This window comes from Schistocerca americana, unplaced genomic scaffold, assembly GCF_021461395.2.
Source record: "Schistocerca americana isolate TAMUIC-IGC-003095 unplaced genomic scaffold, iqSchAmer2.1 HiC_scaffold_73, whole genome shotgun sequence".
NCBI classification, from domain to species: Eukaryota; Metazoa; Arthropoda; class Insecta; order Orthoptera; family Acrididae; genus Schistocerca; species Schistocerca americana.
In genome coordinates, this window is record NW_025726489.1 from 1,152,949 (window position 1) to 1,172,500 (window position 19,552).

Genomic DNA, 19,552 nt, shown 5'->3' on the forward strand with positions numbered 1-19,552 from the left:
GCAATAAATTTCTTTACAGTCGCGGCTTTCATAGTTACAGTGTTCTGTGTAAGTCAACACAGTGCGACTTTGTGGCCACAAACGTCTCTTCTATGCACTACAGAGGATAGTACATGTACGTGCCTTGTGTTGTGGCTTTTTTTTCTCCTGTATGTTGCCCTGATGTTACAATATAGTTTCCTGAAACATTCATTCTTCAGCTGCAAACTTACTTCAAGGGTGTATTACTTTCATGAGGAAGAGGAAAATTATGCAAGTTTTAAACTGTGCTTTACATAGCACTATCAAATTTGTTGTTATTTCAGGTGATAGCAATTTTTCTCCTAAATTTGATGAAAATATCAAAATTCTAGTGACGAAAATAGCCTGTAAAGTGCATCAAAATCATCTTATATATTCTGAACATGTGCATATTCAATGCTTATATTGTGCACCACAAACTCACAGGCCAATAAAAGAAAATGTTCTCAGAATTTTGTGTGAACATGGCACAATTACTGCAATCAGTGCAGTTTCTGTTAGATACTAACAAGTTGATGACATTCGTTTGTCTCTATTCTTTTGTGTTTGCAACCAAAAAGCTGGCCTCATTTCCTTAAGAATATCCCATCAGATGAAAGGTAGAAGAATCCAACAAAACATTCCTCAGTGTGCTACACCAGAGAAAGCCAAAGAGAAACTGGCAGACAAAGCTGTGTTCCTCCACATCTACCCATATGTTTTGAAATATACCACAACAAGATATTGTTCTGAACCTACAGAGACAGTAAACCTATAACTTCTAGTATACTTGTACCAAATTTCAATGACTAATACTGAATATCTGATTTGTTAGTGTATTTCTGTACTCTTAGGGTAACTGCACAGCAATTGAACCTGGCATGAAAGAGTTAACTAGAAAAAAAGGCACAACTGTAACCAACCTAAACATCTGTGTGAACTAGAGCACTGCATTTGCACGAGTGATCTTTTTCCCCACCACTCCCCTTTTTATGCACCTTAACCTCACTCACCTTCATGTGCCACATGACAGGGAAAAGGATAAGGAAATATGGCAGGTTGCTATATCACAGTGTGTCACAAGATGTAGTGCTCAGTGAAGAAAGGCCATTGCCCCTACACTGATTCTGCAACTTCACAACATGTGAGCGAGCGACTGTGACTCTGTGAGATCCGTGTGGCCACATACACGGCTCACGAGGCCGTGTTATTAGGTGAGATAGTACATGTCACTTTCAGTAACTTCTGCCAAACTTACAGTTTATCGTATATCAGACCACAGTTTGATTTGGCATTTCACCTGAACCCCACGACTTTGGATTTGTAGTCTGGCACCTACACACTGAGCCACAATACACACCTACTTTAACTGGTGCAGTTATTTTCCTTCTGATGCAATAGAAGGAATTCTGACCAACAACATCTACCACTGAGTGCATTTGGGTTCCAACCCACAATGGATAAAGCACTATAAAACTTATTTTTAAAGTAAGACTCTCAACAGCTGTTATAATTTTTCAAACAACTAGCCGCCAGAATTTGTGCACCTAAAAGTAGAAATTTCAAAGACGTAGCTACAAAGCTGCACAGGAGGTGACAGAATCTACCACCTGCATACGACGTGAAAGGCAGGTGCCAACTTACTTGTCGGGGGTGCGGTTCGCACCGGAGACGCTGGCGGAGGCGAGGGCACGAGGACCGGAGCTGTGGGCACTGCCGGGTCCGGCACGGGGGTGGGCGGCCGGCCCGACTCCGAGTAGCCCGCTCCCGCTCCCATTCCCGTGTCCACTTCATGCACTGCTCCAAGGTGGGAGGACGCAAAGTCATGCATCATGCAGGAGGCACAAGCTACACCATCCAGCTGTTATTGGCCTATTGGCTCCCTATACTTTTCAAATTTACTTTCAAGTTCAAAGCACAAACCTATTTTTAATACATTACACACCGTGATTTTTTTTTAACCACAAGACCATTTCTCTAAGAACATTTCATCTGCACTCACGATCTACGTACTGTTTAGTTTATTTTGTTGTACTTCTTCTCCTTCATTTTCTTATACTTCTGCAAGCTTTACAGTGTGTACTTTCTGATTGGCGTATTAAACACACCACAGACTGTGCACCAATTTTCCTCCGAGTTACCTTGGACTGTACAATTCTGCTTCTTCAGTAAACCTACATATTTATAAACAACTCAATAACAGCTGGATGCATTCCAAAATAATTTCTTCATTACATTACGTGAGCATATGCGATCTGTGCAATTTTCTCACCACTATCGATAATTCACAATCCATATAAACAACACACTACAAGTGTTAGAAAAGCAGTTAACTTCTACAACATGCAAAGCAACAATTACTCTCTTTATCTGGAACAAGAACAACAACATGCAGTCGCAAGCAAAATGTAAGTTTTGGTAATAGCTTATTGGAAGTATTACCAACACTATACACACAGCCACAATTAAAATCCAAGAAGCTAACACAGTAAAACAAAAAAAGGGGGCTACTGAAGAGAGTACACAGAAGAACAGATTTTGATTATATACATTGGTCCTACTTGAAGGAGCCCTCACTGAGAGGGAGTTACTGTATGTGGAAAGTGGCCATGGATGTACATTTTATTCAATTGCAATACTGTGAAATCATTTAGACTAGTCATATTGCCCTAGACAAACACAGACGACAAAGTATTCAACTGACACTATGCAACATATTCAAGTCTTTTGTGGACTCTGTAATTAGTCAAAGCCAATAATGATACTGACTACATCTACATACACATTCTGCAACACAAAGTATGGTGTAGGATGGCTTCTAGCACTACTAGCCATTTCCTTTCCTGTTCCATACACAAACAAAGCAAGGGGAAAATGACTATCCATAAGCCTCCATAATAGCCCTAATTTCTCTCATCTTATCTCTGAGATCCTTACACAGAATGTACTTTGGCTACAGTAGAATCATTCTACAGTCAGCTGGTAAAGCCAGTTCTCTCAATAGTGTCTTGCAAAAAGAATGCTGTTTTCCCTTCAGGGATTCCCATTTGAGTTCAAGAAACATTTGCGAACCTACTGGTAACAAATGTAGCAGCTTGTCTCCGAACTGCTTCAATATTTTCCTTTAATCTGATCTGGTGGTGATATCAAACACTGTAGCAGTACTCAAGAATCAGTCACATTAATGTTATACATATGGTCCTTTATAGGTGAGGTTCACTTTTCTATAATTCTCCCACAAAACGAAAGTCTAACATTCATCTTTTCTACTGCTGTCCTTGTGTGCTAGTTCCATTCTGTATTGCTTTGCAACGTTAAGCATATACATTTAACCGACATGACTGAGTCCAGCAGCAAACCACGAATACTGTATTCAAACATTATAGAATTGTTTTCCCTACTCGTCACATTCTTTTATGTTTCTCTACATTTAGAGCAAGCTGCCATTAATAACACTAAATAGAAATTATGTACAAATTATCCTGAATCCTCCCACAGTCGATCATCAATGGTACTTTTGCTTATATTACAGTGTCACTGGCAAACAATCACCTATTGCCATTTACCCTATCCGCCACATCATGTAGGTACAGTATATAGGTAACTAGAGCAGTCTTTAACATTTCCCTGGGGCACGCGTCACGATACCCTTGTCTCTGACGAACACTCGCCATCAATGACAATGTACTGGGTTCTATTGCTTAAGAAGTCTTCAAGCCAAACACATTTCTTCTTCTTCTTCTTCTTCTTCTTCTTAAATTCTCTTATGCTTTCAGATGTTGAGCTAACCCCACTCTACCCATTTCTTCCATTCCACTCTATTCTTGCACAACTACCAGTTCTCAGGTTGCAGGTTGCAGTGGATTCCCACTGGGTGAGGGGGTCACCATGTACCTACGCTAATACCATTGGCCTATTTGGGAATCCATTCCATGTGCCCAGACTTCCATTAACAGTCTGCACTGAGGTATTGTGTCAAATGTTTCTGGAAATCTAGAGATACATAATCTGCTTGCTGCTCTTTATCTACAGTTCACAGGATACCACACGTGGAAAGGGCAAGTTGAGTGTCACACAAGCAATGCTTTCTAAATCTGTGTCCATTTGTGGACAGAAGCTTTTTTTAATCTCAAGGAAATTTATTATATTTGGACATGGAATATCTTCAATACTTCTGCAGGAAACAGATGTTAAGAATATTGGTCTGTAATTTTGTGGGTCTTTTTTTATCCTTTTTATATACGGCAGCCACCTATGCTTATTTTCAGTCAACACTGATCTTTGCACTGCTCTCTGTATGACCTGAGGATAAAATATGAAATAAAAAGAAATGGCTTCACATTATGAACTACTACTGTTTTGCGGCAACTTAAACATTAATTTTAGTAGTTTCTGTTCACATACAATTTATTAGAGTAGGAATTGCCTAACGGGGTAATTTAATTCCCATTAAATGTCTTATGGATAATCTGGCGGAGTTGAAGACTAAATCAAAGAACTTTTTCTGCTGCACAGCTTATTCTACTGAATAGAATATTCTCAGTAGACCTGAAAATTCATGTTTCAGATTATTTTATGGTTCACATTAAACAATAAAATTTAATAATGCATACTCATTTCATTATACTGCACTTAAAATTTACATCCATGACTTATTTCCACATCTCAGGTTCTCCTCTCCATGGGATCTGTGACCCACTCAGAAACAGAGGCATTGCAATACGGCTTAATTCTTTTCACAGAGATGAAAATATTAGTGTGGCAAACAATACCACTAACAGCTTACCTGCACCAAGAGCTGAACTACAGGAAACAAATAGATTTCATGCATCGAAAGGATAAGACGAAAAAACAAACGAGACAACTTACCTGCCATTTCGTTACAACACTCAAGTTCAAATGGCTCATTAGTTTAGTATCGCACCTGCACCAGTGACGTTAAACTATGTGCATACAGCAGTGAGGGATCCCTTCATCCAATATACCTGTGCCAGTCACATTGTCAACATTTCAAGTCAAGAGCAAAAACATTATGCAAGATGTGGCAAATGAGTTTGGGAAAGCATAATTTCTATACTGTGCATATTTAAATGGAAGATACAAAATTATTCCGAGATCTTTTGAACTAGGACAGCACTCCACTTTCTAAATAGAGTGGCTGCCATTTGTGAAGTAAAACTGCTGGATCTATAAAGTATTCCATCTGCCTTCAAGTGTGTACATATTCATATCACGAAAGAAATCTCAAGATGTGTTTGTCACACAGACTTCGCCCACAGTGATAAATTTTACCCATTCCCAATCTCACGCCCGCCACATCTCTATCAGATTTACATCCACTATAAAACAAGCAGAACAGTGATAGATTGTGAGGCTCCATTACCAAGTGCTCAATTGTGTGCTCCGTGAAGAACATTCAGAAACACTTTCACCACAACTCCAACAGCCTGAAATCAATTAACTCTAAATCCTTCTCTGTAAACACAGTGCCATCAACACTTCACCAGGAGTTACATTTAACTAACTAAAAAGACATGGGACACACAGTACATACTTAAACAGCAGGAGAAGCAGCAGGCTTTTATTTTTATATAACTTAGGTCATATATGTTAGGATGTTAAATATAGCATGTTTAAAAAGCTGCATTTTATGTTTGAAGTCAAGGAAAGAGAGTTTAATTCAATTTTCATTTTAGTGGCGATATCCTGAGGCTCCTAGTGGCCAGCAGCTTCGCCTGTAACTAAGCAGTTTGTGAGTTGTAGCATTAAATTGTGTGATTCCTATGTGCCACCACACAATTCATAGTTAAAAAAATCCACTAGCAGTGCCATTCCGCTGCCTAGAAGAAAGAAGGATAAAAACACCACACCCATAACAGGCCTTATCCACTGAAATCAAGCCAGGAAACAAATGCAAAGACCGCCAGTTCAGAAGTAAGTTGTATACAAGTTAATGCAAAGGCTCTATTGTACCAAACACATTTATATATAATAAACAACACAAATAATCATACAAAACATTCACAAAAAACCTAACATAATGTACACATGAACACTAAATAAATAATATCTTAAACATGGAAACACACACACACACACACACACACACACACACACACACACACACTACTGCTACTACACAGAATGTGTTCATAAAAATGCAGTTTGATATTAAACATGTACTAAAATGCACAATACCCATTTACACCAATAACACAGAGCATTTTTATTGCATTTCTGTACCAGGATTAATTATTGCACTTCTTTAAACTTTCAGTCATGAACAGTTACTATTCCCATGACTTTTTTTCAGCTGTTCAGTTTATTCCAGCAACAGTGCAGCTTCTTCATACAATTTTATCACACCATTAATTCATGTTAAAGTCAAGTACAATCAAATACGAGACTATATGGTACTTTATGATGAGATCATAGTCTTGAAATTAATGTTTGACTTGGACACCAAAATAAATTGTGTGATGATGCTGCTGCTTGGAGAAACCAACAGTTACTGAAACAAAGGTTTCAATCTGTGTCAGGGGAGAACCAACATTTTATCGCAAGGCAGGGAAGATGTATCACAACACTTCAAAGAGGTTATATCAGAGTGAAAAAGTCTCTTGACAGTGAAAAAGTCTCTTGACAGTGAAAATCTCACCAATTACAATTCACAAGCTTAAGAAATCCAAGGACAGATGCCTGAAGGGGAAAAAAAGTAAACTGGGTAATTTTACACATGCTATCACGTGCAATTGACAAAATAACATGCTAGGTGAACTTACACAATAAAGAAGAGCTGTCCACAGTCAACAGAGTGATTAATTAAATAAATAGATCTTAGAATCATATTCCTTGAGACATTTAAGTCTCTTCATTATCTACGATAATAATCGAAGCAGAAGACATGAATTAAAATATGTACTGTGGCCGAGACTCGACCCCCAGGTCGTCTTGCTTGTTAGGCAGAAATGCTAACTATTTACACTACCACTGCACAAACTACCCAAGTTGACCATTGTGCTGTGGTAGTGTAAATGGTTAGCATTTCTACCTAGCAATCAAGACAACCTGGGTTCAAGTCCTGGCTGCAGCACAAATTTTTGTTCATGTCTTCTGCTTCGATCATTATTGTAATTAAACAAATGACTAATAAATATCTTAGCAAGAATATTCTCTTTTTATGAACACCTTATGTCTCAAAATGGATTAAGACAAAAATGAAGGTACGTTCGCTACGCAACTCACTCACAGCACAAAAAATGAGTATACTTATGTAAAATTATATCAGCACACCGACTGTTTCTAAAGTAAAATAGCTGCAATCACAAAGATCTAGCCAGCTAGCAGACAAGAGTTTATATAAAATAGTTCCCATTGGTTTTATAGTTACAGTAAAAGGCATTTTCATTCAGTGCAACTTCTTCTTGCTCTGAGTGTTCTGTAGAAAGTCTAAAATGAATCCTGAGAAAATATGATAACCATTTTCAACTGTCTATCATAAATAACATTTTTATCATTTTCATTTCAGGATGCTGTAATAATAATGTAACATGAGCAAACGAACTGAGGGTCATATTTTATAATTCTTGTATTGAATCAACACCAAATAATTTTTTAATGTGCATTATTTTACTGCTGATCTGGTATATTTTTCTGAGGTAAAAAATAGAGATCACAGATATGTGTAGCTGAAAATGATTACTGTTAACTCATTAATTTTGAATAATGTGTCTCATGAAAAGCAGATTTCTTTGTAACATTAAGAACAAAGCAAGTCAATGCGCACATGATGAACATCATCTTTAAGTCAAAACTGCTGGGAAGAAAATAAGATTTTTTTTTTAGCATTTAGCAAATTATTACTAAAAACATAATATACAGGACTTCTTAACAAGTTTAATGCCTTCTGGAATGATGTTACTTTACTTTTCCAACTCTTCTCTTGTTATTCATTTACTATTTCAGTAAGCAGTTTAATTAGTAGACCTCTGGATGAAAGATTGCTGAACAGTGAAGTATTAAAGGTACAAATCAATCACGATTGGATGGGATTCTAATGAGGAAAATTATATGAACATTCAAATCAGTTTGCATAGAAGATGAGAGAGAATGGGACATAGAACTGATGACGAGTTACTCTGTGAAAACTTTCATTCCAGAATTAGCAGTCTTATCTTGCCCTCTGCCCTGTGATGAATCAATCATTTGACATTTGTTCAGTTTCCTTGGTTTATTATAGATCTTTGTAACAATACAAGCACTAAGCAGTGCTTTTGCAAAATAATGACCACCACAAAAAGACAATTTAGTACCTGCATATCCTCGAAACTTTCTAAATCAAGGTATCATTTTTGTTTTAGCCAAATATGACCATTCTTTTTTTCCAGTGTGTCAAAATGACAAATACCTACTGATGTTGCACAAATTCCCTGTTACAGTCACTGTAACTTAAGCTATCAACAACTAGAAAACCTTCAGTGAGAAATTCAGTAAAAATGTTATGCTTTGTCAATTAAATTTCATATGCCACAATAATGTTCTCTCACTAATTATATTAACAATTTTTTGCCAATAGATATTAAACATCAAAGACGTTGCCACATATGAAAATCTTAGATATCATCTAAAGTAGTTGTCTACCTACTGAGAAACATACAATACCATAATGAGTACATCACTCAAAGCCTATAAATTCACAACTGGTGGCTACGCAAATGTTTGCATCAATGTGAAATGCCATTAATGTTAACTAAACCCAATGTACCATTTGCCACTGGGGCATTAAATTTAACACAGACTGCAGTTATCTTCAATTAGTAACAAACTTTCAGTATTTTTTAGAATCCTGAGCCAACTGTAAACAGGCGAGGTATAGTATTTGTAACAGTACTGTGAGGCTTGTTCCATAAATACAGGCTTTTCTCAAAAGTACTGGAAATGCAATCACAGGCTACGATTTATCAACCATTTCTTACAGAATTCAGTATTCTCAACTGCTACCGCATGCTACGTTTTTCTGGACTAGCGTCTCAAATACAGTTATAGTTCTTGACACCTCTGAAAAAAATTAAAGGTAGCAGAAATTTGACAGCAATGTTATGTAATGAAGTGTTACACTCTGTTAATAAAGACTACATCAAGAATACATGAAGATCTGTGCCATGTCTATACCTGTCTCTGTCCAATTGTATAAGATCTTTTTAACATTGAATACATCAATGTCAGCTTCATGGAAAGGACAGAATTTCCTCCTGGTGTTTCCTACATTGCATTGAATACATCAATGTCAGCTTCATGGAAAGGACAGAATTTCCTCCTGGTGTTTCCTACATTGCTGTCAATACTAAGGATGTGATCATGTGCACACTCACGTAATCATCGAGTCAAGAGGGAGAGGGTGCGAGAAGAATGTAAGCTTTTGCATACAGTATTCTTACAAATTAAGTTTTGTCCCACAACGTATTATCAGACAAGCCACGCAGATAGCTGCACACATTAGTATGCTGCTTCCGGGATTTGGAGATGTGCGTCAACCTCAAATTACATTCACCTGGTGTGTTCACGATGAGAACTGGTATGATGACCAGCCTGGAAGTGGTTTTTTGGTGGTTTCCACTAGGTGAATACCTGGCTTGTACCCAGATCCTGCCTCAATTACAAGAATCGCAAATATATCACAGGCATTCTCTCACTTTTACACGAGTTAACACTAGACTCAGGTAGATGGGCTTCATAGGCTTTACAGTCATCTCAGTCAATACAAAACCTCTGTTCTGTGAGATCCTTTCCCTCAGCAATCAGAAAGAATACCAAGCAATAACCTTCAAGTCCACAACTGATGAGGTATAAGATTTAAAAATAACTTTAAGATCTAAACGTGGATAAGAGAATTGTACGAATGCATACCTTTTGAAGGTGGCTACACTGGAGGACGAAATGGTAGTTTTGATTTTTTTTTTTTTTTTAAACAAAGTTTTTGCAGATGCAGCATCAGCTTCATTCAGCAACCCTCACAAGGAGCATTAAAATGTTCACAACTACTCGATTCAAACTTTTCGAGTTTCAGTGAAGGTGTGACAGAGACATAAGCAATAAAAGATTCAGGAGGAGGAGAAAGTGGCACTCACCTTCACGAACGACTGGCCTCTCCACTGGCTGGCTGGCGGCCTTGGTGGACGGTTTGCGAGTGGCTGCCGGTCAGGACAAGTGGGCGCGTTCGTGGGCGTAGCACGTGACACGGGGTGCGAGGTGTGAGGTGTGAGTGATGTCGTGGGTGGGCAGATGGGTGAAGGGCAGGGCAGAGTGAACGATTGAGGCGTGAGTGAGGTGGGATGTAGCAGGGAGGTGTGAGGACAAACATAAAACACACCGCACTGTCATCACATGCACCATTATTCGCAAGGCCGACCCTTCACTCCAGAAAGTATCACTCTTTTGCTATGGGCTGTGAAACCAGTCCAAATACTGACAAAATCATTGCTGCCATTAGCATATAGCAAAGTTTGCCCATTTATATATACATTGTAATGAACTTCAGTAGTAAAATCGTACGTGCCTGTCAAGTCGACAGCATTGTTGCGCAAAAATTAGACACTTAACGACCAGCTTCATCTAGTTTAGTAGGATACTATGCATGTGATACAAGAAAAAATAAAGTATAAGCTGACTAGAGAGTGTCTTAGAACTGTAAACAGCAACAATCTGAAATGGGAAGTTTCAGACTGTGACCTCGGCTTTCGAAGAGTGAGGAGGGGGTTGGGTGGGGGCAGAAGAAGATGTGGAAGAAGAAGAAGATGAAGAAGAAGACACAACAATTGGGGAGGGGGATATGGACGAGTAAGGGACACCATACAAACTAGCCCTCTTCGGTACCTACTACGTATTCTTGTTTTAACCTATTCAATTCACTGGAGACACGTGCTCTGGCAGAGAGAGAGAGAGAGAGAGAGAGAGAGAGAGAGAGAGAGAGAGAGAGAGAGAGAGAGCAAGAAAACAACCAAAGCTAAGGTGCTGATATGAAGTTTGTTAGACATACACCAAGACCAATGTAAAAGGATAAGGTAAAGAATGAAAGGAATAAAATACATGAGGCGTAAAACTCAGTATACAGGAAAAATTCTGCCACTCTAGATTAATATGGTACGGTCGTGTGAAATGGATGGAAGAAACCACAGTGGTTATAAAATTCCTTGTATTGACTATAAATGGGAAAAAAACATGTCGAACAGCAAAGAAGATGAATTGACACCGTTAACAAGGATGTGGTTGAAAGTAGTTTATCTTTGGTATGGAAACCAAAAGGGAGAGTCGGACATGGATATAAAAAGTTGGGAGGCTTGTCACTAGCACCCAGGAAACTGGAGCTGCAACCTGATGATGATGATGATGATGATGATGAAAATGCCTTCAAAAAATTAAACTGACAAAATTAATTTTTTGGGTTTGCTGGTAAATGTCTGCAGTTGTGTTATACACAGGAATCCCCATGCCACGGTGCAGCAGAACACTGCTAGAAGAACCAAAGCAGAATGGCACAGCCTACTGATAAAGTACAGCATCACGTGTTGGTTGATTTCCTGCATCTGAAGGGGGAAAAATGCAACAATTCGTATTGAGTTGACAGAAGTGGACGACAGCACTCTGCAGATGTATGACAAAGTGATGGAGGAAATGCTTCCAGTTTGCTCAAAAAGGTCTGAAGTGGCAGACCGTATCTCTGTAAATAACCAAGAATCACATTTAAGTAGCGGCCCAGGTGCACAAATAGCGGCCACAGTGGAAAAAGGTAAGGGGTCAGTTTTTACATTTTGAACACGACAAAGGCCACCACCAATTGTGTGACATTACAGCAGATGTCACAAGAAGATGCCTGAAGGGGAGTTTTTGCTCCACAATACCCCACACGATAGTTGTACACGTCGCTTCTTCAGGTCATCATAGTTTGCCTGATCTCCGTATTCTCCCGACAAGGCATCCAGCGAGTTCTCCTCATTTCTTCACAAGAAGAAAGCTCGGAGCAGCAGGCATTTCTAGATGGACGACAAAGTAAGTTCCCAAATGGCCAAAATGCAAACTTCCACAACTGAGGCCTCCACCACCGGGAAAAATGTCTCTCATTTAAGGTTGAATATGTAGTGGACTACACTGTCACCCTGTTTCATTGTTACAACTCTATTTTTTTTTAGGTGAAAATTAAAACTTTGCTTACCTCTTTGTACGAGTTTGAATTTAAAAGTCGTCGTAGCAACACACATTTTTGTTTGCCCACACACCTCATTCAGACTAACAAGCCTGTGTAATAACATTGTGCTCTAGCGTGAACAGTTAAACTGATGAATCACATTACATGTTTCACTACTGTGCTTTGCCACTGATGACAACACCAAATAGTCACGATACAGTCACATTATTTTGACCTGAAACAATTTCATAATGGTAAGACACCCTGCACATGTGTCAAATGTTTCCCTTATTCTGTACGTCACTGTAGCTCGTTTTGCACCTTGTGTTACATTCTGCTCCATAGGCAGAGTCACTATTTGCACAGCTACAGCAGCACCTTCTTGTTACATTCATTTCAATGACACAATACATTGGTGAAATGTAACTTACTTATTTGATAGACAACTGGCTGCAAAACAGAATGTTGTTGTAATGTCTTGTTTGTCTCTATGAAACCTACAAAAACATGCACTGTCACAACAACTTTTAAAGTTGTATAATTGAAGACCCTTTGCACTCACACAAATGGTGGAGACCTGGTACAATCATGATACGTCCTGACTGGTTTTCTTGCACACTTCAAAAGCAGAGGTCAAAATTGCAGACGTCCTTTTTCAGTCACGAATGTTAACTGTTATAACATATCTGTGTGCAGGAGAACAACTTTGCATAAGTATTATCATACCGATGGCCCCGAATTTTGAGTGACCCTTCACATTTTACGTATTATTTAAAGAATTTCCTTCACAAACCCAAGTGTCTTATAGACTTAGTTGCTTACACCATCTGACAACCATCTATCTTGTCTGAAGTGCAAAATTAATGCAGAGTTACAAACCCTGCACCCTGATTCAGATTCAGTCAAGCACATTACTGCTTATCAATAACAAATCCATGGTACAACAGCTCAGTTCCTGATTTAACCAGTAACTAAAACCCTTTGGTAATGTTTCAAACCAATTTCCCGAACAGCATATTTCTACACTCAAAACCATTGTGAACTGAACATAAGAAGTGTTAAAAACGTGAGAATGTCTGGAGATCTGGGTCTCTGCCTTGCTACTGTCAACAAAGGCTACAGCAGATTTAGTCCAAGGTATCTTTCACTGACAATGAATATATGTGTTTGCATGCAAGTAATGTGTGACACATACAGTCGTACTCTCCAAGACAGAAACTGGTACTGAGATAACTGCCAATTAACAATCTGTCTTTGTTATGCCAAGAACTTTTTGCAGCAATTATTGAATTAGCAGCATCATCAATAGCAGTATTAGCTGTGAAGAGGAAGATATGAACTTTAATTGACAGAATGTACAGTTGCAGGTGTGCACAATGTGATTGTGAGTGTGAGAATGAGTGTGTGCATGTAATTCTGAGGGCAACGATTAACAAGCACGAGGGCAAAGGAACCGTTACTTAAGTTTCAATACTTCACACTCACTAAACACAAGCTACAAAGCAAGTTAAATGCACAGTACTGCCAAAAATATCCAAATTACTGTATGTGGTTATTGCCCTAGCTATTTTTGCGCAAGAATTCTCACCAAAGCTTTTATAGCACCACAAACACATAAGGTAATAGAAGCACTGAAAAGCAAGTGAGTGTAGACCCATAAGTAAGGTGTCTTTGTTGACATACACACACAAAATAATACCAATGTCTATAACAAAATATAAAATGTAGCCCCTGTTTACCATTGTCATTCACAATGAGAGAACTGCAGTGGAAATATCTAACAATGTGGACACAGAAGAACTGTTACAAACATAATAATTTACATACATAATTTAAAGAATCTCTTAGACTGTGTTGTGCAGGGACCCTTCTCATAAACAAGGATGTACTGAAGTTGTACAGTTAGAAAAGGAAAGCTTAGATAGATATGCAGCAGTGACATGCCATTTGAAGACAGTACATCATGCTAAGGAATTTCTAAGGTACTTTGGTTCTTTCCACTGGAGGAGGGATATTAGATACATGAAGGACAGCATTTGTCATGCACACATGGCTACATGTAAAGACATACCACAATCCTGGCCCAGATAAACAGATACAGCAAAGCTGGTATGAACCGTATTCTGCAGTCAACAAGACATGAGAAACCTGAACACAACTTTTTGTGGTATTGTTTGTTGCAATCAATTGTCAATTTCTGTTTCATCCTACCCTGCTTGAACACAAATTGCAGTCTATACCCCTTAGAAAAATTTACATACATCCAATCTCACTCTCCTCTTCCTTTACCACACTACCAGCTCAAAGTTTGAGATTCATTCATCTTCTAAGTGTTGATCGATGTATTCTTAAGTTCATTATACTAGCAACAGCCACAGTACTACACATCTTCATAAACATTCTATGCCACCGAGAATATGCAACCTGGTGGAACAATACTGTAGTTCCAAGTTAAATACAGATAAGATACTATGCCAAAGAATACTAAGAGGAAACTACTGAAAAAAAATCTGTGATTTCACACCAACATATGGATTCAAGACCGACTAAAGTTATGGTCAGACATAGTTCAGACCTGAAACATGCAATCACCCAAGAATACACAGTACAGAAACACCCAGGATGGTAACTACTTGTGTAGAAGCTGTCAACAATAGCTTTCAACTGTTTTCAGACATGTAACATGTAATGTGGATTGTCACACATTAATCCTGCATATGGTAATAAGTTACTCACCACATATTTATTGGAGGGGGTGCGGAAAAGGAGAGCATTCTGCTCAATACCTTACTGATATTGAGAGTTGTAAAGAGCTAGGATAGATAAGCTCCAGTACCCTAAATAAATCTCTTCTTTAACGGCAGCCACAAGTGGTCTCAAGTGCACAGTGAAAATTATTTTGATCTGAAGATATAAGACAAGTGGGGAGAGGGCTTAAAAATTTGGACATCGATTTCTGCACAATGAGTTTGTGGAAACCAGTACCATGTACAAGCAAATAATTCATGAGTAGTTTTTTTTTGAGAACTTAAGGGCGAATAACTGTGATGTGTAAATTAATTTTAATAAGGTTAGTGCTGCTCCTGTAATACTATACATCTGTATACTATAAATCCTGTAATACTATAACAATGTTGCAACCTCAGTCTGTGACACATCAGTAGCACGTTAGAAGTAAAGTGCTAATCACATGTCAACTTGTTAATTATGGCTACAATGTCGCTCGCACACAGCTAAAGGAAAACTTTCATTTTGTAGCAAAAAAGTGAAGCATTTTCACATCAGAAAAAGGCTCTGCAGTTATGTAGATGAGAAGTAACAATACAGATGTGCAGTGACTAGTGAAATGTCCAAACTCAAAGAACTAGGCATCACCTGTTTCACAGCTAACCGGGGCTGGCTACGAAGATTTTTCAGTCGAAATGGATTAGACTTACAGATGAAAACTACAATCATCCAATGGCTTCCAGGTGATTACGAGGAAAAAGTAGTGAATTTTCATCACCACACGATATACTTATGCCCCAAACATTCCTATGTATTACCGCAAATTGGTGTCGCAGATCAAATTCCGGTCTATTTTGACATACCGCTTCACAACACCGTGAACAAGAAAGGGGAATCTGGTGCCACAAAATGAACTGATGGCAATGAGAAGCAAAGGCGCACAGTGATGATTTGTGCAACTGATAATGGGTGAAAGCTACCACCTTAAGTAGCATTTAAAAGGAGAGCTATTCCAAAAATATCAGTGAAAGGCATATAGGTAAAAGTGAACCTGAAAGGGTGAATGGACAATGGCAATACGGTTAGCTACATGACATGTTTGGCAATTTCGCCCTGGTGTGTTACTGAATTTACATGACACATTGGTCCTGAACAGCTTCCACGTGTATATACAACTGAGAAAGTGCAAGACAAGTTACATAAAGCAAAAACTGACTTGGTCATTATCCACGGAGACATACCCTCTGTCCTATAACCACTCAATGTGTGTATAAATTGGTCATTCAAAGCTGCACTTAAACAGTGAAATATGCAATGGATAGCCAATGAAAGCCCTAAGTTCACGAAGAGTTGAAAAATCAAGGAACCGGTTCTGTCCCAGATTTGTGAGTGGGTGAAATATGCATTGGACTCCATTCTCCTAACACTGGCAGAAAAATTCTTAAAAAAATGTATCACAAATTCACTGAACAGAACAGAGGATGAGACACTATGGGAAAATGGCGACAACAATTCTGCTAGTGATGACAATGGAAGTGATTATGAATAGAATCTGTATGTTAGAATTTTTTTTGTAAATAAAACACGAATTAAAGCCAATACTTCTTTCTTTCTTTCCCTCCCTCCCTTAAAATTAGGGTCTGTGGATTATTTGATGCCATGTATTAACCGCATATACAGGGTTATTACAAATGATTGAAGCGATTTCACAGCTCTACAATAACTTTATTATTTGAGATATTTTCACAATGCTTTGCACACACACATACAAAAACTCAAAAAGTTTTTTTAGGCATTCACAAATGTTCGATATGTGCCCCTTTAGTGATTCGGCAGACATCAAGCCGATAATCAAGTTCCTCCCACACTCGGCACAGCATGTCCCCATCAACGAGTTCAAAAGCATCGTTGATGCGAGCTCGCAATTCTGGCACGTTTCTTGGTAGAGGAGGTTTAAACACTGAATCTTTCACATAACCCCACAGAAAGAAATCGCATGGGGTTAAGTCGGGAGAGTGTGGAGACCATGACATGAATTGCTGATCATGATCTCCACCACGACCGATCCATCGGTTTTCCAATCTCCTGTTTAAGAAATGCCGAACATCATGATGGAAGTGCGGTGGAGCACCATCCTGTTGAAAGATGAAGTCGGCGCTGTCGGTCTCCAGTTGTGGCATGAGCCAGTTTTCCAGCATGTCCAGATACACGTGTCCTGTAACGTTTTTGTCGCAGAAGAAAAAGGGGCCGTAAACTGTAAACCATGAGATTGCACAAAACACGTTAACTTTTGGTGAATTGCAAATTTGCTGCACAAATGCGTGAGGATTCTCTACCGCCCAGATTCGCACATTGTGTCTGTTCACTTCACCATTAAGAAAAAATGTTGCTTCATCATTGAAAACAAGTTTCGCACTGAACGCATCCTCTCCCATGAGCTGTTGCAACCGCGCCGAAAATTCAAAGCGTTTGACTTTGTCATCGGGTGTCAGAGCTTGTAGCAATTGTAAACGGTAAGGCTTCTGCTTTAGCCTTTTCCGTAAGATTTTCCAAACCGTCGGCTGTGGTAGGTTTAGCTCCCTGCTTGCTTCATTCGTCGACTTCCGCGGGCTACGCGTGAAACTTGCCCGCACGCGTTCAACCGTTTCTTCGCTCACTGCAGGCCGACCCATTGATTTCCCCTTACAGAGGCATCCAGAAGCTTTAAACTGCGCATACCATCGCCGAATGGAGTTAGCAGTTGGTGGATCTTTGTTGAACTTCGTCCTGAAGTGTCGTTGCACTGTTATGACTGACTGATGTGAGTGCATTTCAAGCACGACATGCGCTTTCTCGGCTCCTGTCGCCATTTTGGCTCTCGAGCGCTCTGGCGGCAGAAACCTGAAGTGCGGCTTCAGCCAAACAAAACTTTATGAGTTTTTCTACGTATCTGTAGTGTGTCGTGACCATATGTCAATGAATGGAGCTACAGTGAATTTATGAAATCGCTTCAATCATTTGTAATAGCCCTGTATACGGTATTTCATCAAAATAAGGCTTAAGCTGACACTGAGATAACACTGAAAAATGTCAGGATAAACAACATATTTTAATATGCAAGGATCTATTTGGAACAACATTCATTTCCTCATTATGTTCCTTTTTTGCTCACTTTATTTCATGTGCACCTTACTTATGAGACAACACTCAATTTAAAACTCGCACTCATGAAGAACACTGATAAATTTTGGGATGAGAAAAAAATCAGGAAAGTGTAAATTATGTCTAATGAACTGTGTGCTACACTTTCCTCATCACAGTAGTCTTCTTGACTAATTACCTGTCACTTCAATTTGAAACCTAATTTCATTTGTTTCTGTATTCACAACACATGATACACCAACGGCTATGAGTCACTTTCCATCAAGTAGATAAACTGTTATAGGAAGATAAGTGGAATAAGATAGAATCATATGAATTTAGGAAAATTCAAGTTGGTTGACTAAAAGGGGATGCTACATAAATAGCATACAAAATAATAATAATAATAATAATAATTAATAAACCAGGAGATACATGATGGTAATAAAGAAGTGCAACAAATCTGGCAGAAATGCAACAAAAAGCAAACACTTCACCCATATAGAAGCAAAACAAAAATCACTAATAATTGGTGCAAGAAATCTTCAACAAAAAATAAATAAAATATGAAATACTTTCAAACAATAATTCACTATACAAAACATTAAGGTTCCTTCCTTAGAACAACAAATCAACTGAAATTCACATGTACATTGCAATACGCAATTAACTGTGTGTATAACATTTCTAGGAAAAGTTTAAGTTATCCGTATAGCCTGTTGTCGCATCCTTTGGCTTTATTTTCTTTTTCTGTCCTAAGAAACTGCAGAGAATAATCACATAGCAAAATATCCTAAGGTGACATGTCATTCTGCAGCACAATTAAACAGTAACAGAGGCAAAAGTTAGTACATCCTTTTCATAGGTCCATACTTACAATGTTAATCAACCTAAAACTTGATCACTTTGAAATTGACATGTTTCTGCGGTATGAACTTCCATCTCCAGACAGACACCATCAAAACAGACTGAACACCTTACCAGATAAAAGCACAAACTGACTCGTAAAAGAACAGTAACATTTTCAGATTAAGTTTTCGTTGTACAATACTACCATCCGCGTACTGCTGTATGCCACATTTTCCCTACACTGATACTACCAAGTTTAAATAACGCATTTTTGAAACTTCCTGGCAGATTAAAACTGTGAGCCAGACAGAGATTCTAACTTGGGACCTACGGCTTTTGCGGCAAGTGCTCTACTAACTGAGCTGCCGAAGCACAACTCGTGACCCATCCTCACAGCTGTACTTTACCAGTACCTCGTCTCCTACCTTCACAGAAGTTCTACTGCAAAACAAGCAGGACTAGCACTCCTGGAAGGAACGATGTTGCAAAAACATGGCTAAGCCACAGCCTGGGGGATGTTTCCAGGATGAATTTTTCACTCTGCAGTGGAGTGTGTACTGATATGAAACTTCCTGGCACATTAAAGCTATGTGCCAGACCGAGACTCCAACTTGGGACTTTTGCCTTTTATAGGCAGCTGCTCATTTCAATTGTGTTCGGATAGCACAGTCGATG

General features: G+C 38.7%; 1 protein-coding gene across 1 annotated transcript in view; it reads right to left on the reverse strand.

Moving 5' to 3' along the window:
• LOC124589803 (spectrin beta chain-like) overlaps positions 1-19,552 on the reverse strand; it is a 140,771-nt gene that overhangs the window by 35,261 nt on the left and 85,958 nt on the right. The window contains exon 35 of the mRNA XM_047131591.1: positions 1,645-1,797. Within this exon, the coding sequence (XP_046987547.1) occupies positions 1,645-1,797 (153 nt within the window). The remainder of the gene's footprint in view (positions 1-1,644; positions 1,798-19,552) is intronic.